Here is a 12835-nt window from a genome sequence, read left to right as displayed (position 1 = left end):
CTCAGCACGTAGTTCACGCACACAATGCACTGTGGCTGGGAGTTGCGACTGTTGTAGATGACGGTACCCTGGGTCTCCACCCACACATAGCCCCCATGCTTAGCCAACATCCTGTACTGACCGCTCACTGCCTGGCCTTTAGTGCACACTAGAGAGGGAAGAGAACAGAGTAAATTAAAAGACATATTGAGCAGACATAAAAGTATGGCACAAAAGTCTGAGATCACTAGTTATTTTCTTTCTTGAATTTTTTAATAATAAAAAATAATAAAAATTGAAAATAATTTTATCATCTAAACAATTTTAGTGAATAAGCCCAATTGCACTGCCATATACAAATACATAAATGTAAATGTAAACAAGTGAGAATTTGAATTAAAAAATGTACATGAAATAGAGAAATTCTTATATAAAAAGTATTTGGTATGTTCCCCTCTTTTGTTTTAATGACAGTATTTGTGGAAAACCTGATGATACATGTGCATTATTTTGAGAATGTTCCAATGAGTATCTTGTGTGTTTCAATGTAAATAAAGAAATTTGACCTTTTGTTCAAAGAAATTAACATGCTCAATGTCACAAATTTGCTATAATTTGATGAGTAACCTACAAATAGTACAGAAAATGAAACGAATAGCTCCCCCAAAAATTTAAATTCTGTCATCACTTACTCACTCTCATGTTGTTCCAAACCTGTTAAAATTTCTTTCTTTCATGGATCACAAAAAGGAGATGCATCCGTCACCATTCACTTAAATTGTATGAAAGATGCAATGAAAGTGAATAGTGACTGGGACACCCTATACCTTTTCTTTGTTTTAAAATTTTCAAAATCCAAAACTTTTCATACAGGTGTAGTTCTAGGATCGGTGGATATTTGGGGCTATGCCTAGACCTCTTTGAATAAAATACACTTTATAATAAAAGTTAAAATTTTACCTCTATGAGATGTTATTTACATAAATCTTTAACTATTATTTAAACTAAAGCTAAAAAGTCTCACTCTTGCTCCTCTTGCATTCCCGCACATATGCATGAGTGCTGGAAAGCAGAATTGAATTGAATTGAATTGAGTTGGTATTAGGTGTTATTAATTCTGTAGAAAGACCGGTATCATTAATGAAAATGTTTATTACTTAATATTAAAATATCTTCCTATTTTATATAATATTTTATTTAATACATTATGATTAAATTATCAGTCAAAACATTCTCTCAATTATCTATAAAACAACTGTTTATTGATGAAGAAGGGTCTTGGGTAGCTGTAACATAAACTGAGACAGACAGACAGACAGCCGGACTCATCAAAGGGATGTCTAATATAAGCAGCAGGACAAACAGAGGGACACAGACAATGAGGGATTGCTGATCTGAGTTTTGACAGTCTGTCTCTCTGGCTCTTTGGCTCTGGACTTGGTCCAGATCAGTCGTGGGAAAGCATTGCTTTTGGGTCATATGGTTCATTCCCGGCCTGTGCACGCACTGCAGGATGACCATACTGCTGTAGCAAATCTTGCGAATGTATACAGTATGCACAGCAAGAAAGGAAGTCGTATAGAAAGACTGCTCTTTAAGGAGCCAGTGGCCTTTGCATCTACGTTATATCACATATGTATGAAGAGTGCTTTTGAATGTATACACATGTTCTCCCTGAGAAGTAAATAATGCTTAGAACTGTGTCTTGATGTGTGACTATGTTTATTTTTTACACTCCATTGATGAATGCTGGGAATTCTTAGTAAAAGTTTATTTAAGTTCTCATAAGGAAAATGTACATGAACACAGGAAAATCAAGTATGTAACAGAGAAAATGCCTTTTGGGATGGGAATTTTGGAGTGTAAATACTGTATGTGTTTCTCAGACGTACTTTGTAAATTGCATCCCATCTAAATCAAACATGTCAAATGTGTTTTTATGACCGACCTGATAGCCGTGACGTCATGTAAAAAGAACCAATAAGGCAGCGGCCTCAACAGTTGAAGGTAGTGAACACATATTTCTGTTTAAGATGACATTTTATTATGCCATTGATGCCTGGAGCATTTTTCTTTTGCAAGAACATATAGAGGTGAATTAATAAGTTAATGTATTGATAAACATTTTGCTGTTATTAACAATAATGGGGGCCTGGGTAGCTCAGCGAGTATTGACACTGACTACCACCCCTGGAGTCGTGAGTTCGAATCCAGGGTGTGCTGAGTTACTCCAGCCAGGTCTCCTAAGCAAACAAATTGGCCCGGTTGCTAGGGAGGGTAGAGTCACATGGGGTAACCTCCTCGTGGTTGCGATTAGTGGTTCTCGCTCTCAATAGGGCATGTGGTAAGTTGTGCGTGGATCGCGGAGAGTAGTATGAGCCTCCACATGCGGCGTCTCCGCGGTGTCATGCACAGCAAGCTGCGTGATAAGCTGCGCGGATTGACGGTCTCAGAAACGGAGGCAACTGAGACTTGTCCTCCGCCACCCGGATTGAGGTGAGTAACCGCACCAACATGAGGACCTACTAAGTAGTGGGAATTGGGCATTTCAAATTGGGAGAAAAAGGGGACAAAAACCAACAAAAAAAAAAACAAAGCCATGTTGGTTTTATAAGTACTGCCATAGAAACAAATAACTTAAGAGGTCTGAGGACGTAAATATCTCTGATTAGAATCTCCGAGGTGCTATCTCATTATTTGAGTAATTCTGACATGATATGAATGCACCATAATTATAGATCGGTAATCGTGCTTTGAACAGGTGTGAATTATATATATATTTTTTTATTTTTTTAAAGTTGAAATTTCATTTCTAATATAAAGAATAGAGTATTTCTGTGAGTAATGATGTAATTTGTTCATATCTAATTCTAATGAACAGTTAGAATTTAATCACTGGTATATAAAAAAATGCATTTTCACTATAAGTAATTTCATTGCTGAAATCAAGAATTAGCATTTAACTTGTGAACACTGAAATTATAGATATCTATAATTCATATCTGCACATGATTAATGGTCATGTCAGGATTTGTATATCTTGTTCGTCATGTCTGGATAAAAATGCCTGGAATTGCCATAATTTATTATTTTTTAAATTAAATGACTTCTTAATTTAATTTAATTAATTTATTAAATGTACAATTTATTTTTTGACCTTTGTCAATCACTGTAATTAAAGCTAAATTTACTGTTGCGCAGCTTGTTGTGCACCTTCATTATGGATTTAGATCTTTTTGCCAATATTTGGGGTAAAATAACAGCTGTGGGTAGTTCAGTTATGCTAGCATACTATCTGATTTAAAAAGAGACCTTAATCAATAATGAACATTAGATCATGGAATGATTCGAATGTACAAGTACAGCTCCTATATACTTGATTGTGGAAAGAATTTTATATCCGCAATAGAGTGTCAGCAGTGGTCTCCGAAATTTTGCTTCTATAGCTCAAATCACATAAATAATGCACATATATATTCTCGAGTAAACAAAAAGACATTAGCTGTAAAACGGGACTATAGCACTATATTATTAGCTTTACGATTTCTACAATTAATATGTACAGTATGAGTGGGCCATCTCATTCCTGAAGGTCATCAGAGCACGTAGTATCCTTCTGTAATGCCCACATTCAAACAGACAGATGTCTTATGTTAATAATTGTAACTCAAACACAGTTAAGAAAACTAATTCCATCCAAATAGCGCTTTAGACAGAAACAAGTGGTGAGTTCAAACTCTCTCTCTCTCTCTCTCTCTCTCACAAATCTCTCTCACAAGGCAGCCCCACTTTCTTTCTCTCAACAAGCCTAATCCAGATCAACACTTTTTTCTCTCCTCTGCACACCATGAAAAGACTCTAATTACACGTTAACGTCACCATGGACAGAAGCCACTCCACTTCCAGCATCTGATTAGGGAGCAATCTGGGACACCTGGCCAGGCTGAGGAGCACCATCCCTGCTCTTATCTCCTCTGTCACCCCTAATGGGGTTCAAGATGTTCTAATGGCTGCCCAGGTTGTCCAATAAGGCTCTTTTAAATCACATTCATAACTCAAACATGCATGCCAAATGCAATTTGTCTGAAATGCAATTTGACTCAGGGGCTGCCGACCTCAGTATATATATTGTCGTTTGCAGTGTGCGGACAGTCAGTGTTTGCGAACGTCAACAGATATTAGGTTTCACCTCTGCTTAGGTGAAGAGAGAGAGATAAACGAAAGATTAAAGGCAATTAGGTGCAGGCGGCATGTTGATGGTATAAAGGTGAGAAGAGAAAGAGGCGGCTGATGTTTTTGTGAAATGCGACAGGTTTACTGACTTCAATTTCAGGTATATTCTGGGTTCAATACAAGTTATGCTCTTTCGACAACATCTGGGGCATAATGTCGATTGCCACAAACAATAATTTTAACTCATTTTTTGTTGTTTTAACAAAAACATGATCATGATCTCCTGTGGCGCAACAGTTAGCTCATTGCATCGGCAATATGGTTCTCATCGGGTTCTCAGTGCTTCGAATTTCGGGTAAGAACAGACTTAGTTTACCTCAAGAAATGTCAACCGACTGTTTCCGATTTTGCAATAAGATCTGTCTGTTTACAAACATTTACAGAACTTGTTGATTGAAATGCACTTAATATAGAAGTCTTTGTGGCAAGCTTAGTACATTTGCCTGATAGACTTTGTAAGTCTGAATTAAAAAAAAGATATATATTTCTCTGTTTGTTTGAGCATCCCAACCAGCCTTACATAGGAACATTGGTTCAACCAATGGTGTGAATTCAGGGCGGAACTATCTGTTTGTCCAACCAATATAAAACAAGAGGGGGAGTGTTCTGGAAGCCTGTTTGAAAACAAGCAACTCCTTTTGCTAATGCTAGCAGCACAGATTTTACACACTTCATCCTTAACCCGCAATATTCCTGGAAGTAATGTACATATTTTAGGTTTCATTGTTCATTTATTGCCTCATTCTAATGTTTCTTTCTGAGACACATCTGCAAAAGATTCTGTACTATTAATGAACTGGTGCTAAGAGAAAAATCTGTTATATATAGGAGAGATAGGACTGGAAAAGAGGCCGTTCAGACCGAAAGCTTGCGCAAAACGCAGCGCAATGAAAAGAACAGACTGCAGGTTTCTCGAGGTGCGTTTTTTACAGTAGCTTCTGGGTAGCCCTGCACAATCTAAAATCCCATTGGTCCAAAACCTCGCTCTTTATAACTTTCTAATCACTGTGCCTCCCCTCTCTAATCCTCTTTCCCGTTTCACTCACGTGGTACCGTTTGATGCAGCAACTGCGCCGCGACTGGATGTTTAGAGTGTGTGTGAGGCAGTGGTCATATGACTTCACATGTGAGTGTGATTTTATTTAATTAAAAAAAGTTATATTATTTCCTAATAACACATACTTTATAATTGACTGAAAGAAATAAACAAGGAGAGAGAAAGAGTTTCTAACTTTCTTATAGGAAGTATCATAAGACTTTAAAGAGCTGATTGAAGAGAAATGTTTGAATGACACATACGGTTCTGGTGGCTTTTGGTGACACTGTCAGAGTCCAGAGCATGGTAGAACTCGTATGCAGATCGACCGAGAAGATCTTCAGGATTGTAACCCATCAACTCAGTAACTCTGGAAAAGTGAGATTCAGATCCCATTAACACACACAGACTTACACACATTGGGCTGAAACTCCTCAACTTCTTTGATCTGCTTAGAATTTTTTTAGGCCAATTTAATAATGATCCATTTCATACGGTCTGTTTGGCTGAACTCAGTGAACTTTTTTTCAGATAATTTTCGGAGACCTTGTTTTTTCTGATGGTGAATTTATTCCAGTTTGCGTCACTGCAGCTTTTACATTAAAGAATAATACATTACAGTTATGTATATGGAGAAAAATAGATAATCCATCCATCCGTGTGAAACCCCCCCCATTAATTTGTCCTTTTTATGAAGATCACATGGGAATAAGATGTGATATTTAGGTGTAAAGTTGTTTATGAATATGACATGGGTATTATTTAGTTTAGTTAAAACTGTGTTTAGTGTATTAGCCGATCCTTATACAGAAGTTATATAATGGCAGACAGCTGCAGGTCACCTATTCTGTATTCATAAGTGTGTGTGTGTGTGTCTGTGTCTGAAGTCCTCTCTTCATTAAAGAGCCCACTATTCTCCAGTCATTGAACTAACCACCTCCGAGCTGATGAAGCACAAACACACACACACACACACACACACACACACACACACAAATACACACACACATACACACACAGAGGGAGAATGGTGGCTGGGTTGAACTGGAGCCATTGACAAAGAAAAGTCTAAAAGTAAAATGGGGAAAACAGATGAAAAGCTATTTTGAAATACAACAGATATGTATAATGAAGGCATCAGCCTCCAATTCAAAATCTTTCCACTGGTGTTGCATTCCAGAAATAAAATAACTATGTTTGTGACCAATTTTCTCAGAATTGCAATGTAATTTTGACATCATAATAATAATGATAATTACCACTGGATGGGTACTTGAACAAGTTAAATGACTCTACTTTTCTCTTATTCTGCCAGTAACAAGGTCAGGGCTCTCTGAGGAAGCTGTGCATGCAATCCAAAAGCTCAACACGGAACATTTGAACATTTAAACAATTATCACCTCCATTAAGCACGTCTAATCCTGTCTTCAACATAATATTCTTTCCCTTGTATTCAATTCCTAACACAGACTTGGCCATCAAACCAGGCACTATCTAACATATACGTGGGTCAATGATGTAATTCGTTTAAAAATATATTAAAATGTAATTCATACGGACAATGACTTGAATACATCTCTTCTATGATGAACATATATCAAATTCATTTTAATATATAGTTTGTATTTTTTTATTTTGGACTTAAAATAAAAAACTACACAGTGTAAGTGTCATAAAGAAGTTATTTTATTTTATTTTTTGGGGATTTTTCCCCTTTTCTCCCTAATTTGGAATGCCCAATTCCCAATGTGTTTTTAAGTCCTCGTGGTCGCGTAGTGATTCGCCTCAATCTGGGTGGCGGAGGACGAATCCCAGTTGCCTCTGCGTCTGAGACCGCCAACCCACACATCTTATCATGTGGCTTGTTGAGCGCGTCGCCATGGAGACATAGCGCGTTTGGAGGCTTCACGCCATCCACTGCGGCAACCATGCACAACTCACCACGCGCCCCACCGAGAACAAACCACATTATAGCGACCACGAGGAGTTTTACCCCATGTGACTCTACCCTCCCTAGCAACCGGGCCAATTTGGCTGGAGTCACTCAGCACACCCTGGGATTCGAACGAGTGAACTCCAGGGGTGGTAGCCAGTGTATTTTACCACTGAGCTACCCAGGCCCCCAAGAAGTAATTTTTTAAATATTATAACAATTTAAAAAACAACTGTCCACCAAATCAAAGCCAGTGCAGTATAATCAACATGCAGGGAGCTATTTTGTCTTTATGTTACAAGGAAACCATAAATCATGAATTGATATCACAAAGAGGATCCCTGCAGACCCTCATGACTGTGTGTTGAAGTAATTAAGTTTGTTGTTTCAAATAAAATTTTTCCCACATTTTATATCCTATTTTTACCTTTTTATAACACAAAAAGTTTAGGTCCAGTTGTCAAGTGTAAAATTGTATAACCCCTTAGTATAAAGACAATTTCATAATATAAATTATTTTTTAAATTCCCACTGTTTAGCAGGTCCTCGTGGTGGCGCGTTTACTCACCTCAATCCGGGTGGCGGAGGACAAGTCTCAGTTGCCTCTGCTTCTGAGACCGTCAATCCACGCATCTTTTCACGTGGCTCGCTGTGCATGACACCGTGGAGACTCATAGCATGTGAAGGCTCATGCTATTCTCCGTGATCTGCTCACAACTTATCACGCACCCCATTGAGAGCGAGAACCCCTAATCGCGACCACGAGGAGGTTATCCCATGTGACTCTACCCTTCCTAGCAACCGGACCAATTTGGTTGCTTAGGAGACCTGGCTGAACTCACTCAGCATGCCCTGGATTCGAACACGTGACTCCAGGGGTGGTAGTCAGCATCAATATTTGCTGAGCTACCCAGGGCCCCTCATAATATAAATTATTAAAAAATTCATGATATTTGTAAAAATAACTTTGAAAACCTTGAAAAAAGTTTGCACACTTTGTGAAAATGTTTGAGATGTACTATGTATTACTTTTTATTTGATGGTCCACTATAACTTCGCACTCTGAAGATTAAATTTCTACAAAAAGATTTCAGATCTTTCAGATATCTACTGTATATTTGCCATTGACCCATGCACCACTTGGCTTTTATGAAATATCTGCTAAACTACTCTGTCATGGTTCAAACACATTTGTGATTCATTATATATTACTAAGAAACTCAATAAATATATGATATGTTTATGTTATATTTTTACGTCTCCAACAAAAGTAGTTCCAAAAAAAGCTAAAGCAGGTTGCTTAATCAACGGTCAAAGCAGGTTGTTCAATCAATCAACCAAATCCACTGTTATGTGTTGCAACACTGGAGTGATACATACAGTTTCAGAGTAGTTCTAGGAAATATTGGCACTCTTAAAACGCTGCTTAATGTCCAATCAAATTAGAGGACTGGAGGAACAGATGAACTGCTGTATAAAATGTATTACAATAATTAATATGCACAGATAAAGTCTTTTCTCAGTATTAAATGCAATGTACTATCAGAGAGCATATGCATCATACACTTCTGGTGTTTATGTGTGTTAAAATAATGTGTCTCCAGATCTCTTCATGCTTAACAAGGCTGGACTTCTTCAGCAGGGAAACAGGTTTAGCGCTTTGGTGTGATGTTATGGGGACATCAATCATAGAAACCATGACGATGAACACTTTGAACTTTATGTGTGTGTATGTGTATAGGGGATAGTAAGTTCTTTGTCTCAGGAGCCATGAGGAAATGTTATAGTGTACCTGTAAATGTTGCCCATCATGTTCAATGATGTCGCAGAGAGTCACACATTTCCACTGTTGCAGTGATTGTTTGGGCTTCTAATGTCAATTACAGTTTACTGACTCAATAATTGGTCTAAGTGTCTCATCGGCCTGACGGGTATGATAATTATATTATTCTTGAGTACTGGGAAAAACAAGGCTGGATGAATCTGTTACAGCGTACTGTGCTGATAAAATAACCAGATTTTGCATATTACATATGTATTAAATGTATAAGCAATTATTTTCTAGTGTAACAACTGTAGCTACTAATACGACAAACTTAAAATGAGGAGAATTATTTACAAATCTGCAGCCCTGCCCCTGTTACTTGCAAGTTAATTTTATTTATATATATATATATATATATATATATATATATATATATATATATACTGTATATATAAAAAAACACTATTAACAAGGTCAACTATAATAAATATCATTTATTTGTAAAAAATATTCATTTATATTTTTATTTAATGTGTATTGCTAGAAAATGATGAGACTTGCTAGAAAATTGATATCTATATCTTTATATTCCTTTCTATATCTTTCTTTTTTATTTATACATTTTAATTATTTACTTTTTATGTATTATTATTATTATTATTTAAATAAATCACACAAAAACAAGTTTTAAAATGTAATAAAACATGTCTCAAATTTTGGTAATAGTGTTGATAAAATGTAAACATATTATGCAAACATGTTATAAAATAAATAGAAAAATGAAACAGCTCATACAATATTAAGTCTGATCTCTTGAGGTGGAAAAATTAACATTTTTCTAAAGGTTACCAATACTTTGTTGATTTAAAAAAAAAAAATAAATTCTCCAAATTTTAGTAGTTTCAAAGTCTATTGTATCCTACTCATGTAAAATGTCAAATACCAGATGTCTTCTGCAGAAGAATGTGTGTTCATGTTTCAAGTTCACGAGTCCAGAATGTCACCTAATACTATGACCTGTTGAATTATATATTTACAGCATTGCAAGTATGGTGTTGTGTGTGTTTGAGGAATGAGGTACCTGTCATCACAGTAAGTAAACTTCATGTCCATGCTGTGGCGACTCAGGAAAGTCTTGCTGTCGAGAGGTGTGTCGATGTTTGACGGATGGGGAATGGGCTCACACATCATGACCACACAGGTGAGTGGCGGCTCTTTAAAACCACACAGAACATGTGCAGGGCAGCCGTTATAAACCTTTAATTGCCCTGTGCAGTGCAGGACCTGCAAAAACAACCATTATCTTTATGAGGAACAAATAAAGTCTGATTCCAGATCAGTGTTTATCATAAGGAAAAGGTTTTCACCTTCCAGCTGGCTGACTTGAGGTTGACGGTGCGTCCACGATTCGTGACTGTGCATTTCATTCGCATAAAGAAATCTCTCTCTGTGTTTAGATCCTTGACTTTCTTCCCCATGCCTGCAGATTTACACACAAACACACATGCATGCATGGATGCACACACACACACACACACACACACACACACACACACACACACACACTAGTTTATGTAGTGGTAGCCAGCTGGTACGTGCTGTGCAGTGTGTGTAAACCTTACTCCCCTGGCCTCAAGAGGCACACTAGCGACTAATGCTAGAGGCTTTATCCTTTAGCCTCCTCGTTAGCGCAACCGCCTCCCATGCTGGAGATGCCAGTTTGGATCCAGCTCAGAGCGGGTTAAGCAGGACCGGTTACAGTGGTGCCATGACCCATATGGGTGTGAGGTTTAGGAGGGTGAGTGTAGCGGTAGCCAGCTGGTACGTGTTGTGCAGTATGTGTAAACCTCACACCCCTGGCCTCAAGAGGCACACTAGCGACTGATGCTAAAGGCTGTAGCCATTAGCCTCCTCGTTAACACATCCGCCACCCATGCCGGTTCAAATCCCACTCGGAGCGAGTCGAGCAGGACTGGTTACATTTACTTAGATTGTTGGTGACAACATTCACATTGATAATGAAAATGACACATTGCGATTAGCATTTATCAATATTCTCAACTCTCTTGGAGTCAGACAAAATGTGACAGGACCAACTCATCGCCATAATAAAACGCTAGATTTAATTCTATCATATGGAGTTGATGTTGATACTATAGAAATTCTACATCTAGTTGATTGGATTTTCTACATATCAGACTCTGAGGCTACAGTGTGGAACTAGTAATAGTTTCATTGCTTTGTAAGAAATGACATGAAATACCAGTTTTGAAGCTGAGGTTCTCACGGATCTCCTCATGGTCACATGGGTGGGTGAAGTCAAAAATGCTGTGACCCGTTAACTCCACCTACAAACAAAGACATATCATATCTGAATATCTGATTATATGACCATTATGGTTTTGTTTGCATTATTTTTCAAATAAGCAAATGATTCCTCCAAATACTCTTTACAATAATATGTCCGGCTGTCATACTTTTGAGTTTATTTTGTAATTCCCATTATTGTCAATGATGATTTTCATTAGATTCTCATTACTGTAAAACAGCAAAAATTACAGTAATAAAATAATTTAAAAAAAAATCTACAACAGTAGTACAACAAACACTACCATGATTTTCCTGTACTTTACAATTTTAATTATATACAGTACCAGTGTTCGTTTAGAGTTCTTTGGCATTATGGTAAATAGGATTGGGTGGGGGGCAGAACAATGTATTTTTTTTAATTATTATTTTAAGTTTAACTTAAAGGGGTCATAACATGAGGAATCAAATTTTTTATCTTTTGACAAAGAGGTCATTGTCCTATAAACATACCCGAACTTAAAACTTCTTCCTCACCGCAAAATGAGCATTTGTTGATACCAAGCTGCAAAACGACTCATTCTCTCCTTCCTCTATATTGTGATGTCTCACTGTGGTAGACATTTGCATCTGACCGCCTACATAACACATCAACGCCTACTTTATCTTATCACTCCTGTAGCCCTGCCTAGAAGCGGTGAGCAGTGAGATGGCAAGGAGAGAGCAGGTCAGTCAAGAGCAGAGAGCAAATCATAACAGTGGGCATTTACTGTCAAGTCTTAAAGAGAGGCAGCACTAAAACTGAGCGTTTCTGACAGAAGGTCAAACTTTACTAATATTATAAGTGAACCTCAAGGAACATTTTGAAATAATAAAAATGTCATCATCAAAAGTCATGACTTCTTTAAATACGCCCCCAAGCAGGCCGCAAGCCTGGTTGTCGATTTAGTCGGGGAAGTGCGGGAAATGCGGCGAGAGATGCTGAACATGTCGGCAATGCTGACGAAGGTCGCTGCTGACTTGGAAGAAAACCAAGAACCACAGCATTTTCTTGTTACCAGACTTTGCGAATGCGACAAGAGAGAAACACGACTGATTCAAGGAATGCAAGAAACTTTTACATCAACGGAAGGTCGCTTTTGCACTGATACTCCTGGCCAAATTGAGAATAGATGGCCGTAAAACATTCATACGCCCACATCAAGTGATGTCCTTCATAAAGTCAATGGAGTAAGTCATCTTGTTGTACTCACGTTGCAGCCGAGTGGACCGGCTCACTGAACATTTGCTTGACTGTTTGAGGATTCTGCGTGCTTTTTTTGTGCTGGTTCCACCTAGCGACTGGAGTTTATTTTGTAGAGTGGCACACCTTCGGGACAGTTTTGTGGATGAATCTACATGCTCTATGTGCTTATTCCTCCTGTGGGCTGGGTTCCCCTTCTGTTACTCACTTGACGTTGTGTCAATTGTAGTGACACTAGGGGTCGCCCTTGGGAGTCCCAATCACCTCAGATCTTTGAGAAAAGGCCAATGAGAATTGGCGAGTGGAATTTGCATGCCACTCCCCCGGACATACGGGTAT

The 12835-nt window shown here is 37.9% G+C and overlaps 1 protein-coding gene across 2 annotated transcripts in view; it reads right to left on the bottom strand.

The window, feature by feature from the left end:
* epas1b (endothelial PAS domain protein 1b) overlaps nucleotides 1-12835 on the bottom strand; it is a 91685-nt gene that overhangs the window by 15903 nt on the left and 62947 nt on the right. For both annotated transcript variants that reach the window (XM_051650936.1, XM_051650935.1), the window contains exons 4-8: nucleotides 11210-11294; nucleotides 10314-10426; nucleotides 10028-10230; nucleotides 5512-5618; nucleotides 1-148 (exon numbers count right to left, since the gene is read on the bottom strand). In XM_051650936.1, the coding sequence (XP_051506896.1) occupies nucleotides 1-148; nucleotides 5512-5618; nucleotides 10028-10230; nucleotides 10314-10426; nucleotides 11210-11294 (656 nt within the window). The remainder of the gene's footprint in view (nucleotides 149-5511; nucleotides 5619-10027; nucleotides 10231-10313; nucleotides 10427-11209; nucleotides 11295-12835) is intronic.

Source organism: Myxocyprinus asiaticus, chromosome 23 (assembly GCF_019703515.2).
Source record: "Myxocyprinus asiaticus isolate MX2 ecotype Aquarium Trade chromosome 23, UBuf_Myxa_2, whole genome shotgun sequence".
Taxonomy (NCBI): domain Eukaryota; kingdom Metazoa; phylum Chordata; class Actinopteri; order Cypriniformes; family Catostomidae; genus Myxocyprinus; species Myxocyprinus asiaticus.
The sequence above is the reverse complement of the archived record's forward strand: the minus strand, read 5'-3'. Positions and strand labels throughout refer to the sequence as shown.